The following is a 22,313-nucleotide window of genomic DNA, read 5'->3' as shown; positions in this document are numbered from 1 at the left end:
TGGTCTTTCCCCGCCTTCCCAGTACGTGACAGTGGCCCAGCGCTTCTCACCCATTTTCCCTTGCAACTAATGTAACAACTCCTGTTTCTCACGCTTTGATGTTTCTTACAAGCAGCAGACCATGGTTTCTTGGTGCCCAGCTGAGGCCAGCTTATACTGCAGCTAAGGCCTAGTGAGGCCTACTAAGGCCTAATAAAAATGAATTTCTTCTACAGTATCAGTAGAAACCCTGGAGTAAATCATGATCGTGCTCCCCCCTCTCATATCCCCCTGAGACAAGAGATTTATGCATTTTATTTCTGGAAAAATTACTCCGGTGACGCAAATATCGTCGATTTACGTAAAGTTCTCCAAGAAGTCCTCGCTGCAGCCTGTAGCACGATGCCGTACTGGATCAGATCCAACACGTACTGGACGCGTATGCGCGGTGGTTTCATTCGCAATTCGATGTCGTCATATACGCAGTAGAGTTTTGGGGACATCATTGAATGTGCAGGAGAGTTTTGGGGACATCATTGAATGTGCAGTAGAGTTTTGGGGACATCATTGAATGCGCAGGAGAGTTTTGGGGACATCATTGAATGTGCAGTAGAGTTTTGGGGACATCATTGAATGCGCAGTAGAGTTTTGGGGACAACATTGAATGCGCAGTAGAGTTTTGGGGACATCATTGAATGCGCAGGAGAGTTTTGGGGACAACATTGAATGCGCAGGAGAGTTTTGGGGACATCATTGAATGCGCAGTAGAGTTTTGGGGACATCATTGAATGCACAGGAGAGTTTTGGGGACATCATTGAATGTGCAGGAGAGTTTTGGGGACATCATTGAATGTGCAGTAGAGTTTTGGGGACAACATTGAATGCGCAGGAGAGTTTTGGGGACATCATTGAATGCACAGGAGAGTTTTGGGGACATCATTGAATGCGCAGGAGAGTTTTGGGGACATCATTGAATGTGCAGTAGAGTTTTGGGGACAACATTGAATGCGCAGGAGAGTTTTGGGGACAACATTGAATGCGCAGGAGAGTTTTGGGGACATCATTGAATGCGCAGTAGAGTTTTGGGGACATCATTGAATGCACAGGAGAGTTTTGGGGACATCATTGAATGTGTAGTAGAGTTTTGGGGACAACATTGAATGCGCAGGAGAGTTTTGGGGACATCATTGAATGCGCAGGAGAGTTTTGGGGACATCATTGAATGCGCAGGAGAGTTTTGGGGACATCATTGAATGCACAGGAGAGTTTTGGGGACATCATTGAATGCACAGGAGAGTTTTGGGGACATCATTGAATGCACAGGAGAGTTTTGGGGACATCATTGAATGCACAGGAGAGTTTTGGGGACATCATTGAATGCACAGTAGAGTTTTGGGGACATCATTGAATGCGCAGGAGAGTTTTGGGGACATCATTGAATGCACAGGAGAGTTTTGGGGATATCATTGAATGCGCAGTAGAGTTTTGGGGACATCATTGAATGCACAGTAGAGTTTTGGGGACATCATTGAATGCACAGGAGAGTTTTGGGGACATCATTGAATGCACAGGAGAGTTTTGGGGACATCATTGAATGCACAGGAGAGTTTTGGGGACATCATTGAATGCACAGGAGAGTTTTGGGGACATCATTGAATGCACAGTAGAGTTTTGGGGACATCATTGAATGCGCAGGAGAGTTTTGGGGACATCATTGAATGCACAGGAGAGTTTTGGGGACATCATTGAATGCACAGGAGAGTTTTGGGGACATCATTGAATGCACAGGAGAGTTTTGGGGACATCATTGAATGCGCAGGAGAGTTTTGGGGACATCATTGAATGCGCAGGAGAGTTTTGGGGACATCATTGAATGCGCAGGAGAGTTTTGGGGACATCATTGAATGCACAGGAGAGTTTTGGGGACATCATTGAATGCACAGGAGAGTTTTTCAGGGACATCATTGAATGCACAGGAGAGTTTTGGGGACATCATTGAATGCACAGGAGAGTTTTGGGGACATCATTGAATGCACAGGAGAGTTTTGGGGACATCATTGAATGCACAGAAGAGTTTTGGGGACATCATTGAATGCACAGGAGAGTTTGCTGGATAGATAAATACTCAAACCGCTCACGCAAAATTAATGATTAATAACATGCTCACGCCATCAGGACACACGTTTAGCATTTTCCCTTGAATGTGTAGGCTACTGGTATTTTAAGTTCTTTACAGATCGTGTTGCATTGTACCTTGAGGATTAAAATACTGTTTTGCATGCATGTACAGCGAAACTAGGATAATTTAAGCATCACATTTTTGAAAAGATGATTTATTCATCAATATTACTTAATACTGTTTATCAGTACTACAACTACACAGTTTAGAACATCATCTATATACAATAATGATCATACATTAAGACTAGCACATACGCATTATAAATTAACCCAGAGATCGGTATGAATAATGTTACCATAACGATCCACCATCCAGTACGTATTGGATCTGATCCAGCTACGTCATCGTGCTACAGGCTGCAGCGAGGGGTGTCTCAAATGCTTGGCCAGACGCTTAAGACTACAGCCAGCAGAGGGAGCTATTTCTGCATGTTTTCAACTCGCGTGTGGGGATGGGGTCGCACTCACCGCTCAGCTCGGCTCAGGCATTCATGGAAACGGTGCGGCCGGCTTAGCAAAGTGAGTATTTTATCTTCTCAAGTTAATTTCTATGAAAGTTAATCTTCCAAAGGCATGAACTGAAAACGCGCCAGACTGAACACACGCTGTGAATCTATCCCGGGAGCGGTCGTGTTTACCTCAGCTCTCATCACGAGAGCTCATTCAGCTCATCACGATGTGTGTAAAACTCCTGCTGCGTTTGTGCTGACACTTCCTCAGCGGCTAAATCACAATATAGTGAACACACACGTTCAGTTTTTAATTGTAGTGTCTGTTCTCTAACTGAACTGATTTTATGAAGATGAACGCGGCCGTGGTGGGAAAGTAAAAGTGATCCAGTAGCGGTGGGTTTGGGAGTGGCCTCACAGGGCAGTGAAGCATTCTGGGAATTGTAGTCTTTCACCCCCATGAGACAAAAATACATATTCTGTCTTTTCTCAGTCTAGAAGGCAGCAAAATCAAAAATAATTTCACATTTCTACTACATTGATGACCCAGATTAAATACAGATTTATCTTCCCAGCGCTGAAGTACCTCTTTAACTTTTTGATCACATTAGCATGAGTAAGGCCCCATTTACACTGCATGGTTCAAGTGACCCAATTCCGATAATTTTTTTCCTCTCATGTGGCTCAGATCGGATGACATGTGAACATGTAAGCAGGAAAAAAACGCATGAATTCCGATATCCTCAGATCGGATTCAGGCCTCAATAGGCCTGCACGATATTGGAAAAAAATTACATTGCGGTATTTTTTCCCCCAACGATATATAATATTGCGATATTGAGAGCCATCAATCCAGGCTAAAGTGAATAATTACCATTCCGTGGTATTAATAAATTCACTAATAAGCAAGCTTCATTACAAGTGACAAAAAGAAATGTTGGAAAATATGTGCAAACATGAAACTAAACCCGCAGCAGGTGACCGTCTTAATGAGTGAGTCACTGAGTCGTTCATTCAAACGATTCATTTGAATGCTGAATCGTTCACACTTGTTGCTATGAGTGAGACGTGTTACGGGTCTGCTGTGAACGATTTTCACTGCTGAAATAGAACAAAAACACTAAATATTGCATCTAAAATGTAAGTGACGTTAAGTGAATGTTAGTGATTGTTAATTAGTTGTTTATGGAGCTGTCATATGAAATCAGTGTCATTTTCAGTCATGATGGTATTTAGGAAAACGCTCTAGTGTTGTGATTTCTCCTCGAGAGCCTGCACGAGCGTCAACAGCACGACCTTATTATCATCAGTTCATTATTTATTATCCACAATCGATCGCCACTTACACTAAATAAATGCACGAACATTCTTGCATTTTGGTGATTCGCTAGTTATTTTTTGTTTTAATCAGGCTCTTGTCCGTCAGTCAAGTAAAATCCTCTTTCACTTGTCCCTTCAAAACACCCACATGTCCTGGACAAGCGTTAATGTCTAGCCCTGCTTTGTATTCATCGTAAAGATGTGGTGCCGTTTTAAGTGATCAGACAAATTGGTGGTGTTTTCTTGTTTTGTGGCCACAAGACACTCCATGCAAAGTACCTATTTTTGTTCAACATCCTCCTTTATGTAGCCAAAATAGTCCCAAAAAGATGATTTCTGGTACGAACCTTTTTTTTTTCCTCTTCGGATCCTCTTCGTCGCGCATTTTATTAGCAGTGAATGTTTGGCCGTGAGCGGTAAGCAGCGGCACAGCGAACCAATCACTGTGCAGGCATGAGGAACGTGCATGTCACTCCAGCAACAAACTCGTGTTTACTGTGTCCTTCCTTAATACACCATGGGCTACTACCATAGACCATAAAAAATACTACTACCCTTCACACCGCATGTTCCGGCGATGTGACTATCGCACACGCACACATCGCGATGTCAATGTTAAAACAGGATATCATTCAGCCCTAGGCCTCACTCATATGTGGTAATAAATGCGATATGATTCTGATGCGTGCATTAGCGTCTGCCATGTAAGCGGTCAAATCGGATATTCCCCAGTAAATGAGTCGTACGTCGTTGGAAAAAGACGGAGGCGAATGACGTCAACTCAGGTGGACACAAACTGCGATCCAGTGTTGCCAAGTCTGTGGTTTTCATGCGGAATTGGGCTACTTTAACAGTTTTGAGATGCAATTGGGATTGTTGTGAAAACCTGGCAACCCTGTCAAGGGCTCTCGTCTTTTTCTCCGCCTTAAAGCCTAGTTCACACTGCCCGATTTTTGCCCCGATTTTGAGTCGCCGACAGGTTTTGTGATATCGCCGACAAATGCCCGAGATCACAGGCAAATCGGTGCTCGTGCACGCGAGTGACAATCACGCAGTATGAATTATCAAAGACGCGATCAGAGAGAATCGCCGACGAGTCGCCGACGCCGGTGAGATATTTGGCATGCTAAATATCTGGACCTGTCGGCGATTCAAACTCCTGCGGTGTGAACAGGGATCTGACTGAAAATTACATCGACAACCAATGAGAGAGTGAGATACAGGGCAGCAGGAGGTTCAGGGAGGAGTTATAGAGCAGAATTTCAGTATTTTAATAGATATATTTACAATTCTATCAAACAGAAACAAAGGCCAGACATTTGCACATCCAGCCACAGCAGCAGCACATTAAATAATTATTTATTTACCTCAAACTGTCTTTGCAGAACAAAATCCTGGCTCCCTCTGTCTCTCCAACAATTTCTTCCGCCATAATCTTTTTTTCTTTTTCTCCACAAATCAGCGCACATACAATTTGAAGCAAACTTTGTGCAGTTTATCATTTTTAATAACAATTCCAAGTCTCGCGCGAGAACTCCGGTCTGACGCACGTGTGATCTCGCGTTGTTTACTTGTCACATCGCACGTGTGTTTGGGAAACGTAGTTTGCGCACCGGAGAGCGAGAGAGTTGTTGGTGATTCTTCCTCTTGTTCAGTCATGCAGTGTGAACTCCTCTTTAGTCAAACCATCGTGCAGTGTGAACACAGCAGTGACTGAATGATACCCCAGATAGTCATGCAGTGTGAATAGAGCTGTGACCCGACGAGTTTGAAAATCGTGCAGTCTGAACTAGGCTTAAGAGAGAAATGTTTTGCCGACTTTAAAGATGTGTGGAACAGTGCAGACAGCAAAACATTTTGCAATCATTTAGTTTGCGTCCATTGCATATCGCGTGGTTTTACTTCCTTTCACAGGTTAAGAGCGTCTTGGGCTGTTTCGCCAGTGTAAAGTGTAAATGCAAATATCGGATACGGGTCCCTTTTGAAAAGATGATGTAAGCGGGTCGTCAAAAATGTGGATATAGTCACCAAATCGGAATTGTGCATCAAGACCTGCAGTGTAAATGCAGCCTAAGGGAAATATTTGGTGTGTTGCTTCCTGATTGATCTTTTTGATCCATTTTGTTTCTTTATAACAACCACCACTATTCAAAAGTTAGATTTAAAAAAAAAAGAAATTTCTTTCATTCAGCAAGGATGCATTAAATTGACCAAAAGTGTCAGTAAAAGACATGTTTAATTGTCACGGTCTGATTCAGGTAAAGAGCACAATCTAGCTAACATTTATAATGTATTTATGTCTGAAATATTGCACGTATATGTAACAAGCAAAGTATTTATCCCTGGTCCAGGTCAGGGTGTAACAGAAAACACTCAACACTTCAACTCTACATTTTTATTTTATTCCATGTTCTCTGTTATTTTCATTTTAGAAACATTTTTTATTAGAAATAAATGTCAGAAGCCATCTCTTCAGGAGTGAGATAATGTCAAAACAAAACTAAAGATATCAAACATACAATAAACCACCCTATCTCCTTATCTAAGCCCCAAAACAGGAGAACACATGATGGCCTTTTAGCCTATAATAAAAGGCACTCACCCCCTCTGCTTCTCAAATGATCAAGAGGTTTACAGAAGAGGATCAATAGGATTCATACAGGGATGAGAATAGTTGTGAACAGCACGGACTCTGTTAACACAAAGAAGAGCACAGACATCACCATCTGTCACACTCTCACTGCAATGCCACTATCACACATCACAACAACAAGCGGTTCAGAAAAAATTAAAATAATAATTATTTATATATATATATATATATATATATATATATATATATATATATATATATATATATATATATATAATTATTATTTTTATTTTTTTCTGAACCGCTTGTTGTATGTATGTATATATATATATATATATATACACACACACACACACACACACACACACACACACACACACACACACACACACACACACACACACACACACACACACACACACACACACACACACACACACACACACACACACACACACACACACACACACACACACACACACACACACACACACACACACACACACACACACACAGAGAGAGAGAGAGAGAGATCCCTCCAGAGGAACTCCAGGAATTTATAGTCCGGGTCTCTTCTCTCGTCCAACCACCAACCGTCTCACATTACATCCAGAAAAAATCCTAAAAGAGAAAGAGAGAGAGAAAACAGCAGGAGTAACATTATCATAATGCACTTTAAATCAGGGCTTTTCAAACTTTTAGATGCCACAGACCCCCAAATATGAACATCCTCTTGTGTGGGACCCCATCCTGAAATTTAAAGGACATCTGTCTTTTATAAACACCTAATTAATACACTAAAAATATTAATATGTCAAACATTAGTTTCTATTAAAGCCGCACTTGGCTACTTTTGCTCTCTGGGTCCCCCTACAGTTTGGAAAAAATAATGTCCTCAACTACTGTCGTAAGAGCTGTCATCCTACAACAGGGGATGCCATCGCGCGTGCATTTGTTGACATGACAACCCTGATAGCCCTGAACTAGTGATGAGCGGGTCGTCTCATAACCCGCGGACCCCGTATGTCTATTTAATGGTCGCGGGTGCGCGGCGGGTTGTAAAAATATATACAGTGGTGCGGTGCGGGCCAAATAACTTCATAAAAGCGGCCCGCGGGTTGGTGCAGCACTAACAGTTCCCCTGAACACTGCAAGAGGAGTTCACATGCAGGTGTTCTTCTGGCGGCGCGTGTGAAATGTCTTCATCAGGTACAGTCAGTGGCATGTTTCAGCATGTCATATGAATATAATTTCATGGGTTTTATTTTTTTCAAACGCCAAATAATCACGATGCTCACGTTTACAAGCCAGCGTCATTATAGTAGTCTATTGGTTAGCGTTTTACAGAATCTATGATACTTCAGTTCAATTTTTGAGTGGTAGCTCACCGTAACAAGCAGGACAGCATCGGTCGGGCTCGCCTCCTTCAGCTCACGCCGACGAGCAAACGCTGGTCACATGTTGATCCTCGTCCTGCCTTTAATCCCATCACTTTTTCGTTTCCTCTTATTGCTTTCCTACAACAAAACCTTTTCATTCTTATTTGTCTCTGCTGCTTCGGACATGACTATATTATCCGACGAACAAAGTTGGGCTCGCACGTCCGAATGTAAGGAAGTGTGTGTGTTGGTGGAAGTGACGTATATGCCGTAAAGCAGTCGAATTTTGTAGTTCTTTTTGTTCTCGGGTTACTACCCGAAACCCGAAGTTTAAAAGTACGATTAAAAACGATACAGACCCCATCAGGCTATGGCAGACGTGTCAGTCAACCTATTGTAAGTCGATTTATCATCACAAGAGTCTTAAAAAATATATTATGAAGGTTGAAAAGTTACCTAGTGCTGCTTTAAGTTACATTATTATATGTCCTGTCTACAAACTATAATAATATACTGTACTGTTAAATGTGTCTTTTATTTTTTTATTTTAATGTAATTTGAGTGTGTGAAATAAATCAATGATTAAATGTTAAATTCAAAAAATAAAATTAATACACTAGATTTAAATTAATGAATAAAAATGTGATGTGTGTGTGTGTGTGTATAAAATGGTATTTCTCAAAGTTTTGCACCTTTATTTAAGCTAATTTAAATTTTAAAACTTATTTAAATTTTATTTATTTATATTTTTAGTTTCACATATTTTAATCTAATATATTTATTTAATTTCATTTACTTATTTTACTTATTTTTTACTTACTTGCATTTACTTATTTTATCTATTTTTTTTCTAGACTTTTAAGCAAATCAAATTTTTTTAAATTAAATTTTTTATCAATGTTCATTTAATATTTAATACTTTATTTATTTGAATCTTATTTGAGTCTTTATTGAATCTTTATTCTCTAGACTTTTCCTCAGACCCCGTCACTCCTCTGCGGACCCCAGTTTGAAAACCCCAGCTGTATATAATACATTACAAGTGATATCAGGGGCCGTATTCACTAAACATCTTAAGGCTAAAAGTAGCTCCTAACTTACCGATTAAGGAGAAATTCTTAAAAATTATAGGCGTGTCAGTCGTAATTTTAGGACTCCTAAATATTTTCTCTAATAGTTTTTCACAAAGCATTTTAGCACTAAAACCAGCTCCTAAATCTGTGAAAGGCTAGGAGTACTCAAGAGGACTCTTAAGTCACAGACCAAATCACAAACAATCCTAATGGATGATGCAAACCTTTCACATCGATTCCTTCTACTCACTGTCTATCATAACCAAATACTAAAATAATAAATATTATTTATTTATTTATTCATTCATTTATTTATTTAATAAATAAATAAGAAGTAATGTCTACTATTAGATTTACATTTTATTTTATTTCCTTATGTTTGTGACTAGTCTAACAGTCAGAGCTACAATTGGGACTGTTGCTGATTGCTGGCAGCCACTGAGAGGTCGTTGTTCGTCGTTTCGCCGTTTTCAACCGCTTCTTTAATGTTTACGTTTGAATTGCTGCGGTTGGTTTCTGGTTTGGAGGACATTTGATGTTTCTCGCCGCGGGTGCTCACTGGTGGTCTCCCTTGGGCTTGGGCTGCATGGTGGCTGAGGTTTGCACCGGGCTAGCGTCATCCGGGCTCTCGTCGTCGGCGTCCGGCATGATGTTGGGATGTTCTGCTTCTCGGCTGCGCCGCTGTTCCGTCCTGCATTGCGACCGTGGAGCGACTTGGACATCTGCGCCGGCCTCGGTGTGTCCACAGAAGTGCCCGGAGGAATGTTCTGCCTCCTGCATGGTGCTGCAGCGATCCCCATCGTTTGAATCATCATGAAGAAGACCCATCATCTGGTCTTCAGCTGTCGTGCCTCGGCGATGTCATCGGGACACTGCCGCTGGGAGAAATCTGAAACATGGAGTGGACCACAGTGTGCTGCGGAGCTAACAGTGTGCTGCGGAGCTAACAGAGACTTCCACCATCAGCTGTTTTCTGTCCACCATCAGCTCTGTTTCTGTTCACCATCAGCTCTGTTTCTGTTCACCATCAGCTCTGTTTCTGTTCTGTTTTCTGTGTTGGTTGATTGTTTGTAGTATTCTATATTTTTACTTGTTATTCATTTTTTGTTGTTATCCCCCCCCCCCCCCCTTGTTGCACTTTGAGATTCTTCGGAATGAAAAGTGCATTATAAATAAAATCTATTATTACTTCTTATTTATGGTCACTGTGGTCATAGTTAGTCAGCGTGATGACATCATCCATAGCAGTCACCCCTGCCCCTTCTCTTAGCTTAAGACTTCTCTCTGTTCCTTAGGAAAAGTTTCTCTCAGAAGCTTTGGGAATAGATTTAAAGAGAAAACTTTTACTGCTATTTAGGAGAGCTCTCAGTGCTAAGATAAAGTTTTCTGAATATGGCCCCAGCTCTGCAGTTGTTCATTAATACCTCCTGTAGTGATGTTGGACAGTGAGGATGGTGTCACATCAAAGGAAACAGTCATCAGTGTCCATGTGTAGAGAGCCTTTACTGTCAGAAATACTGTAGAAACAGAAATACTGTGATATATTAGTGCAATCTTAATGTTGATCTGTAATTTACAGCTTTGTCCCCGTTATGATGAAATCACAGGACCGGATACCAGTTGCCATGTCAAAAAGCTCTTTTATTGTCATATGTATCAGGCATAGGAGAGAAACTTGTTGTCGTCATGCCAGCTGCATGTTTCCCTGTTTCCGTTTCTGTTTCTCTGGGGCAGTGCATTTACAGTGAGCATTATATACCACTGACAAAAGGATTTAATATTCCTTACAAGGTAGCAAAACTTGCATCCTATGGTTAAAATAGAATGTATACTTCATGCATACACATGTGTTCCATCAGTCAATGATACGTCTAATGCCACGTGTTATATGTATGCATTCCTGTATGGGCAAAATTATCTCTTCCTCCCCTGTGTCTGCCATATGATTCCAATGTATGTTCATGCAGTATATACATAACTCTCTCATGCATTTAAACTTCACAAACACATTATACATCAATTTATGAATAAAATAATATTAAAATGATAAAATATCCATTTATGAATAAAATAATATTAAAATAAAATATCCATTTATGAATGAAATGATATTAAAATAATAAAATAATATTCAAATAATAAATTTCCAGTCTACATTAATAACTGTTTATAGTATATATAGTAAACTATAGACCTGATTGAATTTTTTTATAAAGGTTTGGTTCTTTTCATGTCAACCATACTGTTGAAAGTCAGGTTTGGTTTCCCTTGGTTTTTCCCTTTTATTAACATTAACCTATGAAACCTATTAACCTATGAATATTAACATAACCTATTAACCTACGAATATTAACATAACCTATTAACCTATGAAACTAATTGTTTATTGTTAGTTTATGCTAAATTGAACATGTGCAGACTTTTTTTTTTAAAAGCATCCATGTGATGAACTGATTATTAGATGTGATGAGCAATCTCACAGTATCTTCATTTGCTCACTCGAAATCTCCTCATTTCTCTGTTTCTATGTGCTGCTGCTGCTGTGACATGAAGCGGAGTCATTGTCAGTGGAGGAGGGAAGATCTGTTACTCTACACACTGATGTTCCTGAAGTACAGACAGATGATCAGATCGAGTGGAGATTTGGAAATGAAAGAACACTCATCGCTGAAATCAAACGAGGGATCAGTAAGATATATGAGGATGTTCCTGATGGGAGATTCAGAGGCAGACTAAAGCTGGACAAGAAGACCGGATCTCTCACCATCACAGACACTGAAATGAAACATGATGGAGTTTATGAACTAAAGATCAAATCCAGCAGTGGGGTTTCAGACAAGAAATTCACTGTTACTGTCAGAGGTGAGTAACTCCAGTCAATGTTATAATGATCACAGTTCTTACACAGTAATTATTATTATCCGTATCGTTTTGTTGTCTGTTATTGTGTTTTTATAAACTTTATACTTTTTAAGAAATTTAAGATTAAAGTTTTTAAAATCTCCTATTACAGTGGTTCTTTATCCTGGTCCTCGGGACGTCCTGTTCTGCACACTTTGCATGTCTTCCTCATTTTACACAACCGGTTCAGTTTTAAAAATACTGACAGCAAGGCATGTTTGTCAGTTACTTTTATTTTCTGTTTTTGCTCCGCCAATGAAAACGGAGGTTCCAATGAAGCCTCAGCAGTTGAGCGTCTCCAAAACACAGACAGTAGTGGTCTTTCATTCCTGATAAATCATTGTTTATGAAGGATTCAATGGAGTTATTTATTTAACGTCTCGTTCGTGAAGAACGCTACTTTTCCCCCCTGAATCAATTAGTGTTTTGAACAAAGTAGTTGAATAAATGATTGAATGTCTCACTCAATGGTTGTTTACATGCACAACTTTTGTTTCAGTTTCATTTACATATCATTTAGCAGACGCTTTTATCCAAAGGGACTTAAAAAGGGGGAGAACAATAGAAGCAACGACCTGCAAGGGTTGTAAGAAGTCTCAGTTAATCAAGCACAATACACAATTTTTTTTTTTTTTTTCAAACAAACAGAAGATTTAATTGGATAGTTAAGTGCTAGTCTTTATTGGTCAGGTGCAATTGGAAGAGATGTGTCTTAAGATGTTTTTTAAAAATTGCTACAGCACGAATTGAGATCGTCAGGTCATTCCACCAGGTGGGAATGTCCAGGTAAATGTCCCTGAGAGGGATTTCATGCCTCTTTGGGATGGAACCACAGTTAGACTGAATTTATTCTGATTGATGAATCTGAACGTAGTGTTTATATGAACAGTGATTCCTGAAAGGCTTTCTGCAAAAACCCAAACTGCTACAGAAACGACTTTCGACTTTGAGGAACTTAATAGAAATGTAGTGGAGAAAAAAGTATATTTGTCTTTCAAATGTAGTGAAGTAAAAGTCAAAGAGAAAAAATAATACTCAAGTAAAGTACAGAAAATGTACTTAAGTACAGTACTCGAGTAAATGTACTTGGTTACCACCAGGGTCCTGCTATACTCATTACAGTGATACTGTGAGACAGGAAGATGAAGTTTTGAGTCTTTGCACATTTCAAACTGATAAAACATCATCTGAATTATCTTTATGTAGTCATTTCACACTCTGATGTTCTACACACGCTTGACCTAATGCAACATTTCTGTGTGTTTCTCTGTCTGTATGTGCTGCTGTCACTCATGAAGAGAGGGAGATACCAGTGAAGGAGGGAGACTCACTCACTCTAAACACTGAGACTGAAATACAGAAAGATGATCTGATCCTGTGGCGGTTTGAAGAGAATCTCATAGCTCAAATCAAAGAAGGGAAGAGAGAGACGTTTGATGATGTTCTTGATGGGAGATTCAGAGGCAGACTGACGCTGGATGAGAAGACTGGATCTCTGACCATCACAGACATGAGAGATGGAGAATCTGGTCTTTATAAACTACAGATCATCAGCAGCAGAGGAAACACAGACAGGAGTTTCTCTGTTACTGTCTGGGGTAAGTAGTTGTCTTTCAGTTTATTTTTTAAATATAGATGAGGTGAAAAGTGATGATCCACTTATGTAGTTACAAACGAAGCCTGAATAATGTACCTACACAGATAAATATTGTATTTATGTTAGAACTTGTTCTGAAGTATTGAAGTTATTAGTGTTACATTCTTTATGTAATTGTCACCGGCAGTTTATTTTTTGTGATACTCTTGACTCATGTATGTACATACAGGGGTGCGGTAAGAGGGGTGCTGCCCTGTTTTCACAGGATTGTCATATACTCAAAAAATCCTATTTTTATCCTTGTTGTATTATGTAGACATTTACATTTATTAATTTATCTAAAGCGACTTTTGAGGAATAAAGGAAGTGATTCATCGTGAAGAGGCGAATAAACAGCTAAGTTAGAATATGAAGCGAGTAAGGAAAGTGAAAGCGTAGACCTTTTCTTTTTCTTTTTTTAATGTTTAAACACTGACGGAGATGGGGCGTGCTGGATTTACAACCTAATCATCCACTTCTCCTGATATATGTGACATTTTTCTGATTGTGTAATATAATTTGGTGTGTATGAAACCTAAAATAAACATTAAAAGACACTGAGCTCAGTCAGTCTCTCACTTACTCAGTCTCTGGCTCCGCGCCAGTCAACGCGCTAAAGCAGATTAACATTTTTGAATTTGGGAGGTGATTTTTGAGTTTGGCATTCTAATCATATATGTGATCGTACACTGCAGGGACCATTTTCCTCTGTGAAAATGTGCAGCACAGAGAGCGAGATTTAAATTTGAACCATTGATCCCTAACTTCCCTAGGAAGACTGAACAAAGTGGACCTGCAATCCGGGTGAAAATAACAGCTTTTCATCGGCAATGCTAATGGCCTCGTCCCGCTTATTTAAAGGGGGGGTGAAACACTCAGTTTCAGTCAGTGTCATGTCAATCTTGAGTACCTATAGAGTAGCATTGCATCCTGCATATCTCCGAAAAGTCTTTATTTTTTTAATAATTATATAAGAAAGATGCGCTGTTCCGAGTCTTTCCGAAAAAAGCCGAGCGGGTGGGGGCGTATCGTGTGAGCGGAGCTAAATAATGACGTGTGCTCGCTGCTGCTATTGTGTTGAGTCGAGTGCGTCGTAAAGCTGTGTCATCCCTAACAGCGGGAAAAAAACTTTATTCAAAATAAAAATATGGCTTTTAATCAGATACAGCCATACATCTATGATCCGGAATCAGACCCAGAGGCTGCAGTTGAACAGGAGCAGCAGCAAAAACGACTAGAGCAGGACGTCTCTATGTGGTACAAGTTATACACTAACTATATAATATGCTTAGCGGCTTGTGTTATTTACATATTTATACTTGAATTATATCGTCGTATTTTTGTCTTTGAAGGTGTACATGTGAGAAGTGCAGTTGTGCACGTGTGTGTGTGTGTGTTTATGCGTGGTTTGTGTAGACAGTAAGCGGACTGGTTTTGCACGGCAGGCTAAGTTAGTGTTTACATAGATAGACACTGAATAGGAGCGCATTTAAATGAAGAAGCGCGCTTATTTAGTTCAACATATTTCCCCCGTCTTTGTGTATTGTTGTTTGGAGTGCTTTTACAATACACAAACATAAAGTTACACATATAGTGGCCAGCTAAACAAATGTACACGCACTACACATCGCATGCTCCATTGATCAATTAACTATACGTGATCATTTTTGGGCTACTTGATGAGCATTGGCAAAAACACAGACATTTGAAGCAGTCTCACTCACCGCCTGCGGTTCTAACGTTTGGGACCTTTATCGTTGGGACTGCTCCATCCTTCAGCATTAGGCGATCGGGAAAATCCGGCGTCGAGCTGGGCCTTGTTTATGAAACAGTCGGCACCGAAATGCAGCGAACAGATATAAACATTCGCGCAACTCAGTTGCTGATCCGGAAAAGCAAATTCCATCCACTGTTGCCTTAACGCGGGGTTTTTGGGGAATCTGTGCAGGACTGTCTTGGTCTGGCAACCAAAAACGCACTTTTTTGATGTCATTGTTAATTGTGCACATCACCTGCGCAGCGCAGCCTACGAGCCAGCGCTTTGATGGGCGTAGCCTGTTACTTTCGCTCTCTCCCTCTCCCTCTCTCACGCTCTTCCGGTAGAATTGTCCATAAGGCCCATACAAGGAAATTCCGCCCCCATTAACGTCAAAGGGGACGCATGATCGCAAAAAACTTGCCGAAACGAGAAACGAATATTTTAGTTTAGTTTTCGTTTTTTCGAACTAGAGCTTAGATCAGTTCAAAAAAATCAAAACCGACCCAACCCAAGCCAATGCACCCGAGAGACCGCGGCCCTGCCCGACACATTAATTGTAATTATGAGCCCGAGCCCCATTTAAACCCGACCATTTTTGAATACATGGACGTTCGGTCGAGAACGAGCCTGTAATGACTAATGAGCGGAGCGGAGTTGGTGTGATCAGCTCAATAATCCGCAGGCGCTCGCTCATGAACCCGCCGGTAAAATGATGTTCGTTCAAATCCAGCTCAGACATGACATAAATCTGTAGCTTACTATACTTGTTGTAGCCATTAGACAATGTTTTTAAATTATGTTTAAATATTATAGCCTAATATTATTTTTTAATTTAATCTGATTAGGCTATAAGTGCAAAGATGCGAGTGGGTCAGAAATGATTTTGGTGGTTATATTCAGTTTAATATTAAGTTTTGTTTTGTAAAAAGCCTTTCTTTCGTTTTGTACAAATTGTATCTTAATTTTAATAAAGGTTTCTTCGGCCAATTGCATGTATTTCATTAAGAAGCAAATAGGTAGCCTGGACTATGAGGTCGCGGAAGCGATCGCTTTCAATGATCATGAACTGGAGCGCGTCTCAAAGAAACGGAAACTCAGCAGGCTTGCCTCACAGACATGAGGAATATGTAGCCTAATATGTGTAGAAATGAAAAGATTTAAATAAGCAGATAGTGCAGTGTTCAGAACTCACGGTAAACAACCAGCTTGATACAGATGATCACGGCGATGGGCATGAGCGGGATGGTAAATTTTAAGGGATTTTTTTTTTTTTACCTCATACTAAATATGTTCGGGTGAAAGCACGTTTTAGACAGGTAGCACTTATTCACACACGAACTAATCGTTCTCTCTAATGCATTCAAAAACATCTTGTAGTGCTACCTGCATACAGTTATCAGTAGCCAGTAGGTAGCCTATAGCCTACAGTTATTATATTCTATGATTTTGAATGAGCAGAAATCTGTATTGATCCGTAGATAAAATAACTGATGAAAATGTTCATCTTTCCAAACATACAAACAAATTTGCACTGCAAAAAGCATCAATGATATTTAACTTTCGATAAAGCCAGTTTAGCATAGTTGGGGGAAAATGCACACAAATGTTCCAATAAACCACGTTGAAACATAGGCTCTTAATCTCCTATTGTTTATTTTTTTAAATAATTTTTTTCAGTTAATGCAGGTTCCCTGCTAACACACGACGTAAGTTACGTAATTTAAGCCATCCTTAAAAATATTTTGGTTTGCAGTAACAGTAAATTTTTTTTTAAAAAGGGTCGGTAGGTAGGTCTATATTTTTTTTCCTCAAATTTTAATACAAAAAAAAAAGTAAATTTTTGGTGATGGTGATTACGTAGGTATGAATTTAAACAAATTGGCATATCGTGACATCACTGACTGGGTCTTCAAGCCGTGCCTTCGGGCGTGTAGGCTAATTGCAGGCTATATAGACAACAAACAAATTGAAATATTTGTCAAAAACATGTTTATTGCATAAATTTCAGGTGCATTCTTTAAGAAAAGGGTCCAACCACCAGCTAGCTGTCATTGACTCAAAGCTGTCAACCCTCCCTTTTTTTCCGGGTTTCTCACGTATTTTAGCTCTTTTCCCACTGTCTTCCCGTTTTAGTATTTTCCCATGATATGTTTCTTATTTTTACGCTCGATTGTGTTAACTCAGAACACGCAACTATCTGTGTCTCTGAAGTGGCTTGCACTTCTTGCCAGACCAACGCATCTGGTGATATAGACTAGTGCATTTGAATATTAAAAAGCAAAAAGTAGTTTTTATGAATTCAATTAATTAAGTAGCTATAACCAGCTATTCAATCAAGAGCAGTGAGTGAGTCCTTATCTTTTGTTTGACAGACAGCAGTAAAGGCTACTGCCCCTTTAAGACCTAATACAGAGATATGCATCGTCTTTCTCAACTGTATAAAGTTCTCTTAAGGCATATACAGACTGTCTGATGGATACTCATCAAGATCGACATGTTGACATACTTTTTGTGTGAGGTTATCCGTTCAAACGCAAGACTTGAAAGAACTCAATATTTGCGCGCTGAGAGACGTGCGCGCGCTGCGCACAGAGACAGATCTTCTCACTGCAGAGGTTCTCATTCGCGTCTTCTGGCGAATATACTGAGTGATGATGGCGAAAATGACTGGTCATACGGCAGCACTCGCATGCATTGAACACAGGTTACAAAGATAGACCGTTTTGCCCACGTTTTCTTTTATTATCGCTGTTGTAGTGCACGTGTATCCATCGACAGAACCATACATAAAGCATTATTTTTCAAGTTACTACCAGTGCCGCCGCTCCCACCACGCGCTGGGGTCGAACAGAACACACGCTACCCATAGCAACGCGTTATGACAACGACATTTCAGACTGACAGAGACAAGATAAACGACTTTTCCGCCATTTGTTACTGTTTTGTACACGTTGTTATATTAATTATAATTCAAAATCTGTTTTATTCGCCACAATACAGTAATGATAAATGTTGAGAGGGGCACTTTTGATTCATTTTCAAAAAGGACAGGGGCTCAAAGCCCTCCCCTCTGCAGTGCACTTGCCTGGTGTGTGTAACGTGTCCATGGTCCTGACTCCTGTCACACAATGCGGCGAAATCTCCGACAGGGCTTTAAAAGTCTAACGTTACAGTGAATGAGAGGATGAGCCGAGCCGAAACGAACGCACAGGCCATAGTGTGACATCCGTTAACCATAGTGTAAACATAGATGACGTCACAGGTTTTTCTATAAAAGAAAGAACGTAGCCTTCGTTTGTATGGCCCAGGCAATTTATACATTTATAATACTTACTAAAATATAATTCATATTATTTTATTACTGTTGTATTAGTTGTTTGAAAAGTAAAAAAAGAAATTGGTCGGTCTTAAAGCCAATTTACAACCGGCAAGTCGGTCGGACTAAAAAGGAAAAAAAATTAAAAATTGAGTCGGCCCTAAATTGACAGGGTCGGTCGGGTTACGGCAAACAAGAATATTTTTAAAGGGGGGGTGAAATGCTGTTTCATGCATACTGATCTTTTTACACTGTTAAAGACTTGGAATCCCATACTAAACATAGACAAAGTTTCAAAAGTTAAGGTGGACGTTTGATGGGAGTATTTCTTTGTCAAAAATACTACTTCCGGTTAGTCATAAGTTTCGGCAAGTTTTTTGAGATCATGCGTCCCCTTTGACGTTAATGGGGGCGAAATTTCCTTGTATGGGCCTTACGGACAATTCTACCGGAAGCGCGTGAGAGAGGGAGAGGGAGAGAGCGAAAGTAACAGGCTACGCCCATCAAAGCGCTGACTCGTAGGATGCTGCACAGGTGATGTGCACATAACAATGTCACCAAAAAAGTGCGTTTTTGGTTGCCAGACCAAGACAGTCCTGCACAGATTCCCCAAAACCCCCGCGTTAAGGCAACAGTGGATGTAATTTGCTTTTCCGGATCAGCAACTGAGTTGCGCGAATGTTTATATCTGTTCGCTGCATTTCGGTGCCGACTGTTTCATAAACAAGGCCCAGCTCGACGCCGGATTTTCCCGATCGCCTAATGCTGAAGGATGGAGCAGTCCCAACGTTAGAACCGCGGGCGGTGAGTGAGACTGCTTCAAATGTCTGTGTTTTTGCCTATGCTCATCAAGTAGCCCAAAAATGATCACGTATAGTTAATTGATCAATGGAGCATGCGATGTGTAGTGCGTGTACATTTGTTTAGCTGGCCACTATATGTGTAACTTTATGTTTGTGTATTGTAAAAGCACTCCAAACAACAATACACAAAGAGTGGGGAAATATGTTGAACTAAATAAGCACGCTTCTTCATTCAAATGCGCTACTATTCCGTGTCTATCTATGTAAACACTAACTTAACCTGCCGTGCAAAACCAGTCCGCTTACTAACGTTACAATTGTCTACACAAACCACGCGTAAACACACAAACACACGTGCACAACTGCACTTCCCACATGTACACCTTCAAAGACAAAAATACGACGATATAATTCAAGTATAAATATGTAAATAACACAAGCCGCTAAGCATATTATATAGTTAGTGTATAACTTGTACCACATAGAGACGTCCTGCTCTAGTCGTTTTTGCTGCTGCTCCTGTTCAACTGCAGCCTCTGGGTCTGATTCCGGATCATAGATGTATGGCTGTATCTGATTAAAAGCCATATTTTTATTTTGAATAAAGTTTTTTTCCCGCTGTTAGGGATGACACAGCTTTACGACGCACTCGACTCAACACAATAGCAGCAGCGAGCACACGTCATTATTTAGCTCCGCTCACACGACACGCCCCCACCCGCTCGGCTTTTTTCGGAAAGACTCGGAACAGCGCATCTTTCTTATATAATTATTAAAAAAATAAAGACTTTTCGGAGATATGCAGGATGCAATGCTACTCTATAGGTACTCAAGATTGACATGACACTGACTGAAACTGAGTGTTTCACCCCCCCTTTAAGGATGGCCTTATTCATACTTTTTGGTAATTTCATGATTTACCAACTGACAACGTAGTCTCAACGTTGCATGCCTGTAATTTCCTTACCATAAAATTACCTTCTCACAACGTTGTCAGTACGATCTCTGAACGTCAGAATATTACCAACAACGTTCCAGATACGTACTCTACACGTAATATTTAGGTAATTTTATGACTGACTGACAACGTAACTACAACGTTGCATGCCTGTAATTTTCTTACCATAAAATTACCTTCTCACAACGTTGTCAGTACGATCTCTGAACGTCAGAATATTACCAACAATGTTCCAGATACATACTCTACACGTAATATTTTGGTAATTCCATGACTTACTGGCAACGTGAATGCAACGTCACCTGCTCGTAATTTCATTACCATCAAGGATGTTCTGATTGTCAGAATTTGCTATTTAAAATGTGTAATTAAATGTCAGACAAGATTAAAATTCCCCTTAAGATTATTGTTTATTTTAAACAATTAAGAACACGGACGATCTTTTTATATATAAAATAAAAGTGACGTGTCACGTGACACGATGCGCGCCTCCACAACTGAAGAGTGTGTGCGCGCCGTAGGCAATGTTATCAACAGCAGTTAATTTTTCTGGAGTGTTAAACTTTTTATTGCATAATATTTCATAAAAAACGTTGGAATAATGACAGATATGGCCTCTCTACATCTAATTTAACAGTAGTAGAGACTGAACGAGAACGCGCTCGCCTGGTGGCAGTTGGGAGTTGCCATGGCAACCATAAACACACAACAAACAGCTAGAGAGGACCAGAAGAGGACAGCGTCGACATTTCGCTCTCGTTTTATCGCCAGTTTTCTAAAAAAAAAAAAAATGTTCAACGGTGTCAGATTGGTTAAGTAATATTACTACTTTAAGTATTTATGTTAATATTTATACCTATTGTTACATATTTATGTGGTATTTTTCCTGAATCATTTGAAATGTCAACTAGCAAACGGTAACTTACGCTAGCACAGCATATTTTATGTTTAACATTATAACGCCGAGCATCTTGAATGCTTTTATTCATGTTCTGCTGTATCTCCGATGTTTTTGTTAAATAATTTGGGTGTTTTATTCTTCGTTTTTGTGTGTTTTTCAAAATAAATGAACTGAATGAACTAAAGTCACATTGAGTCTGCATTCGTCATTCACATTCATTGAAATAGCCTTTAAATTAGTTTGGGCAAATGAGGACATAAACTACAGCATGTCCGCCTATTGAAAAATGAATAATTATAAAAATTACCAACTGATTACCAACACACAACTAATAGATCCATGACATTGCCACAACGTTGCAGTTACTAACTGGCAACGTTACAATGTTACGTTGTGACAACGTATCTGGGAATTTCACTTTTCCAGTTGCCACAACGTAACTAGTTACGTCACCACGACGAAAGTTTAGTCAGCAGATTACGTTGCAGTTACGTAACAGCCACGTATTTGTGTTAGCTGGGTTATAGACGGTTTCAACGGTAACAACATAAACAAACGCTACTGCGCATGCGCGCTTTTGTGGCCCAAACTTAACTTCCGGTAGACATCAATAACACCAGAGGATGCGTTATCTTTCTTAAGCGTTAGCATCTTTACTTTTGATTGTGCACCATTATCTTAATTTATAGATTTTTTTTTTGTTTCAGCATGTTTATTATAAATAATCTCCCATTTATGTCTTTAATATAGAGTGGGAAAACGCCCCACTTAAAGGGTAGGTCACCCAAAACTGAAAATCCTGTCATTCATTACTCACCGTCACATTGATCCCAGAGTTTCCGCTAGAAAAAAATGGTGCCGGTCAAAGTGACCGGCAGAGGTTTCGTTTTCCGGACATTTTGATGATATGACGGTCAAAAACTCCTGAAAGCAGTTTATGTAACTTATAAAAAAAATTACCATGTTTATTAGCCGAACTTTGAAATTGACGGAAAAAAAACATGAACGTCCGATTGGCGTCAATCAACCAATTTTTTTTAACTTATAGGCGTAATTTGCGGGTGG

At 39.8% G+C, this 22,313-nt stretch overlaps 2 protein-coding genes across 2 annotated transcripts in view; both read left to right on the top strand.

The window, feature by feature from the left end:
- LOC137039727 (CD48 antigen-like) overlaps positions 1–10,469 on the top strand; it is a 44,353-nt gene extending 33,884 nt beyond the window's left edge. The window contains exon 4 of the mRNA XM_067415002.1: positions 10,408–10,469. Within this exon, the coding sequence (XP_067271103.1) occupies positions 10,408–10,469 (62 nt within the window). The remainder of the gene's footprint in view (positions 1–10,407) is intronic.
- A 1,055-nt stretch (positions 10,470–11,524) lies between these two features.
- Positions 11,525–22,313, top strand: part of LOC137039725 (novel protein similar to vertebrate amiloride-sensitive cation channel 2 neuronal (ACCN2)) — a 55,414-nt gene continuing 44,625 nt past the window's right edge. The window contains exons 1-2 of the mRNA XM_067415001.1: positions 11,525–11,836; positions 13,174–13,473. Coding sequence (XP_067271102.1) covers positions 11,755–11,836; positions 13,174–13,473 — 382 coding nt within the window. The 5' untranslated portion in view covers positions 11,525–11,754. The remainder of the gene's footprint in view (positions 11,837–13,173; positions 13,474–22,313) is intronic.

This window comes from Pseudorasbora parva, chromosome 14, assembly GCF_024679245.1.
Source record: "Pseudorasbora parva isolate DD20220531a chromosome 14, ASM2467924v1, whole genome shotgun sequence".
Lineage (NCBI taxonomy): Eukaryota > Metazoa > Chordata > Actinopteri > Cypriniformes > Gobionidae > Pseudorasbora > Pseudorasbora parva.
Note: the sequence above shows the minus strand (reverse complement) of the source record. Positions and strands in the feature narration are given on the sequence as shown.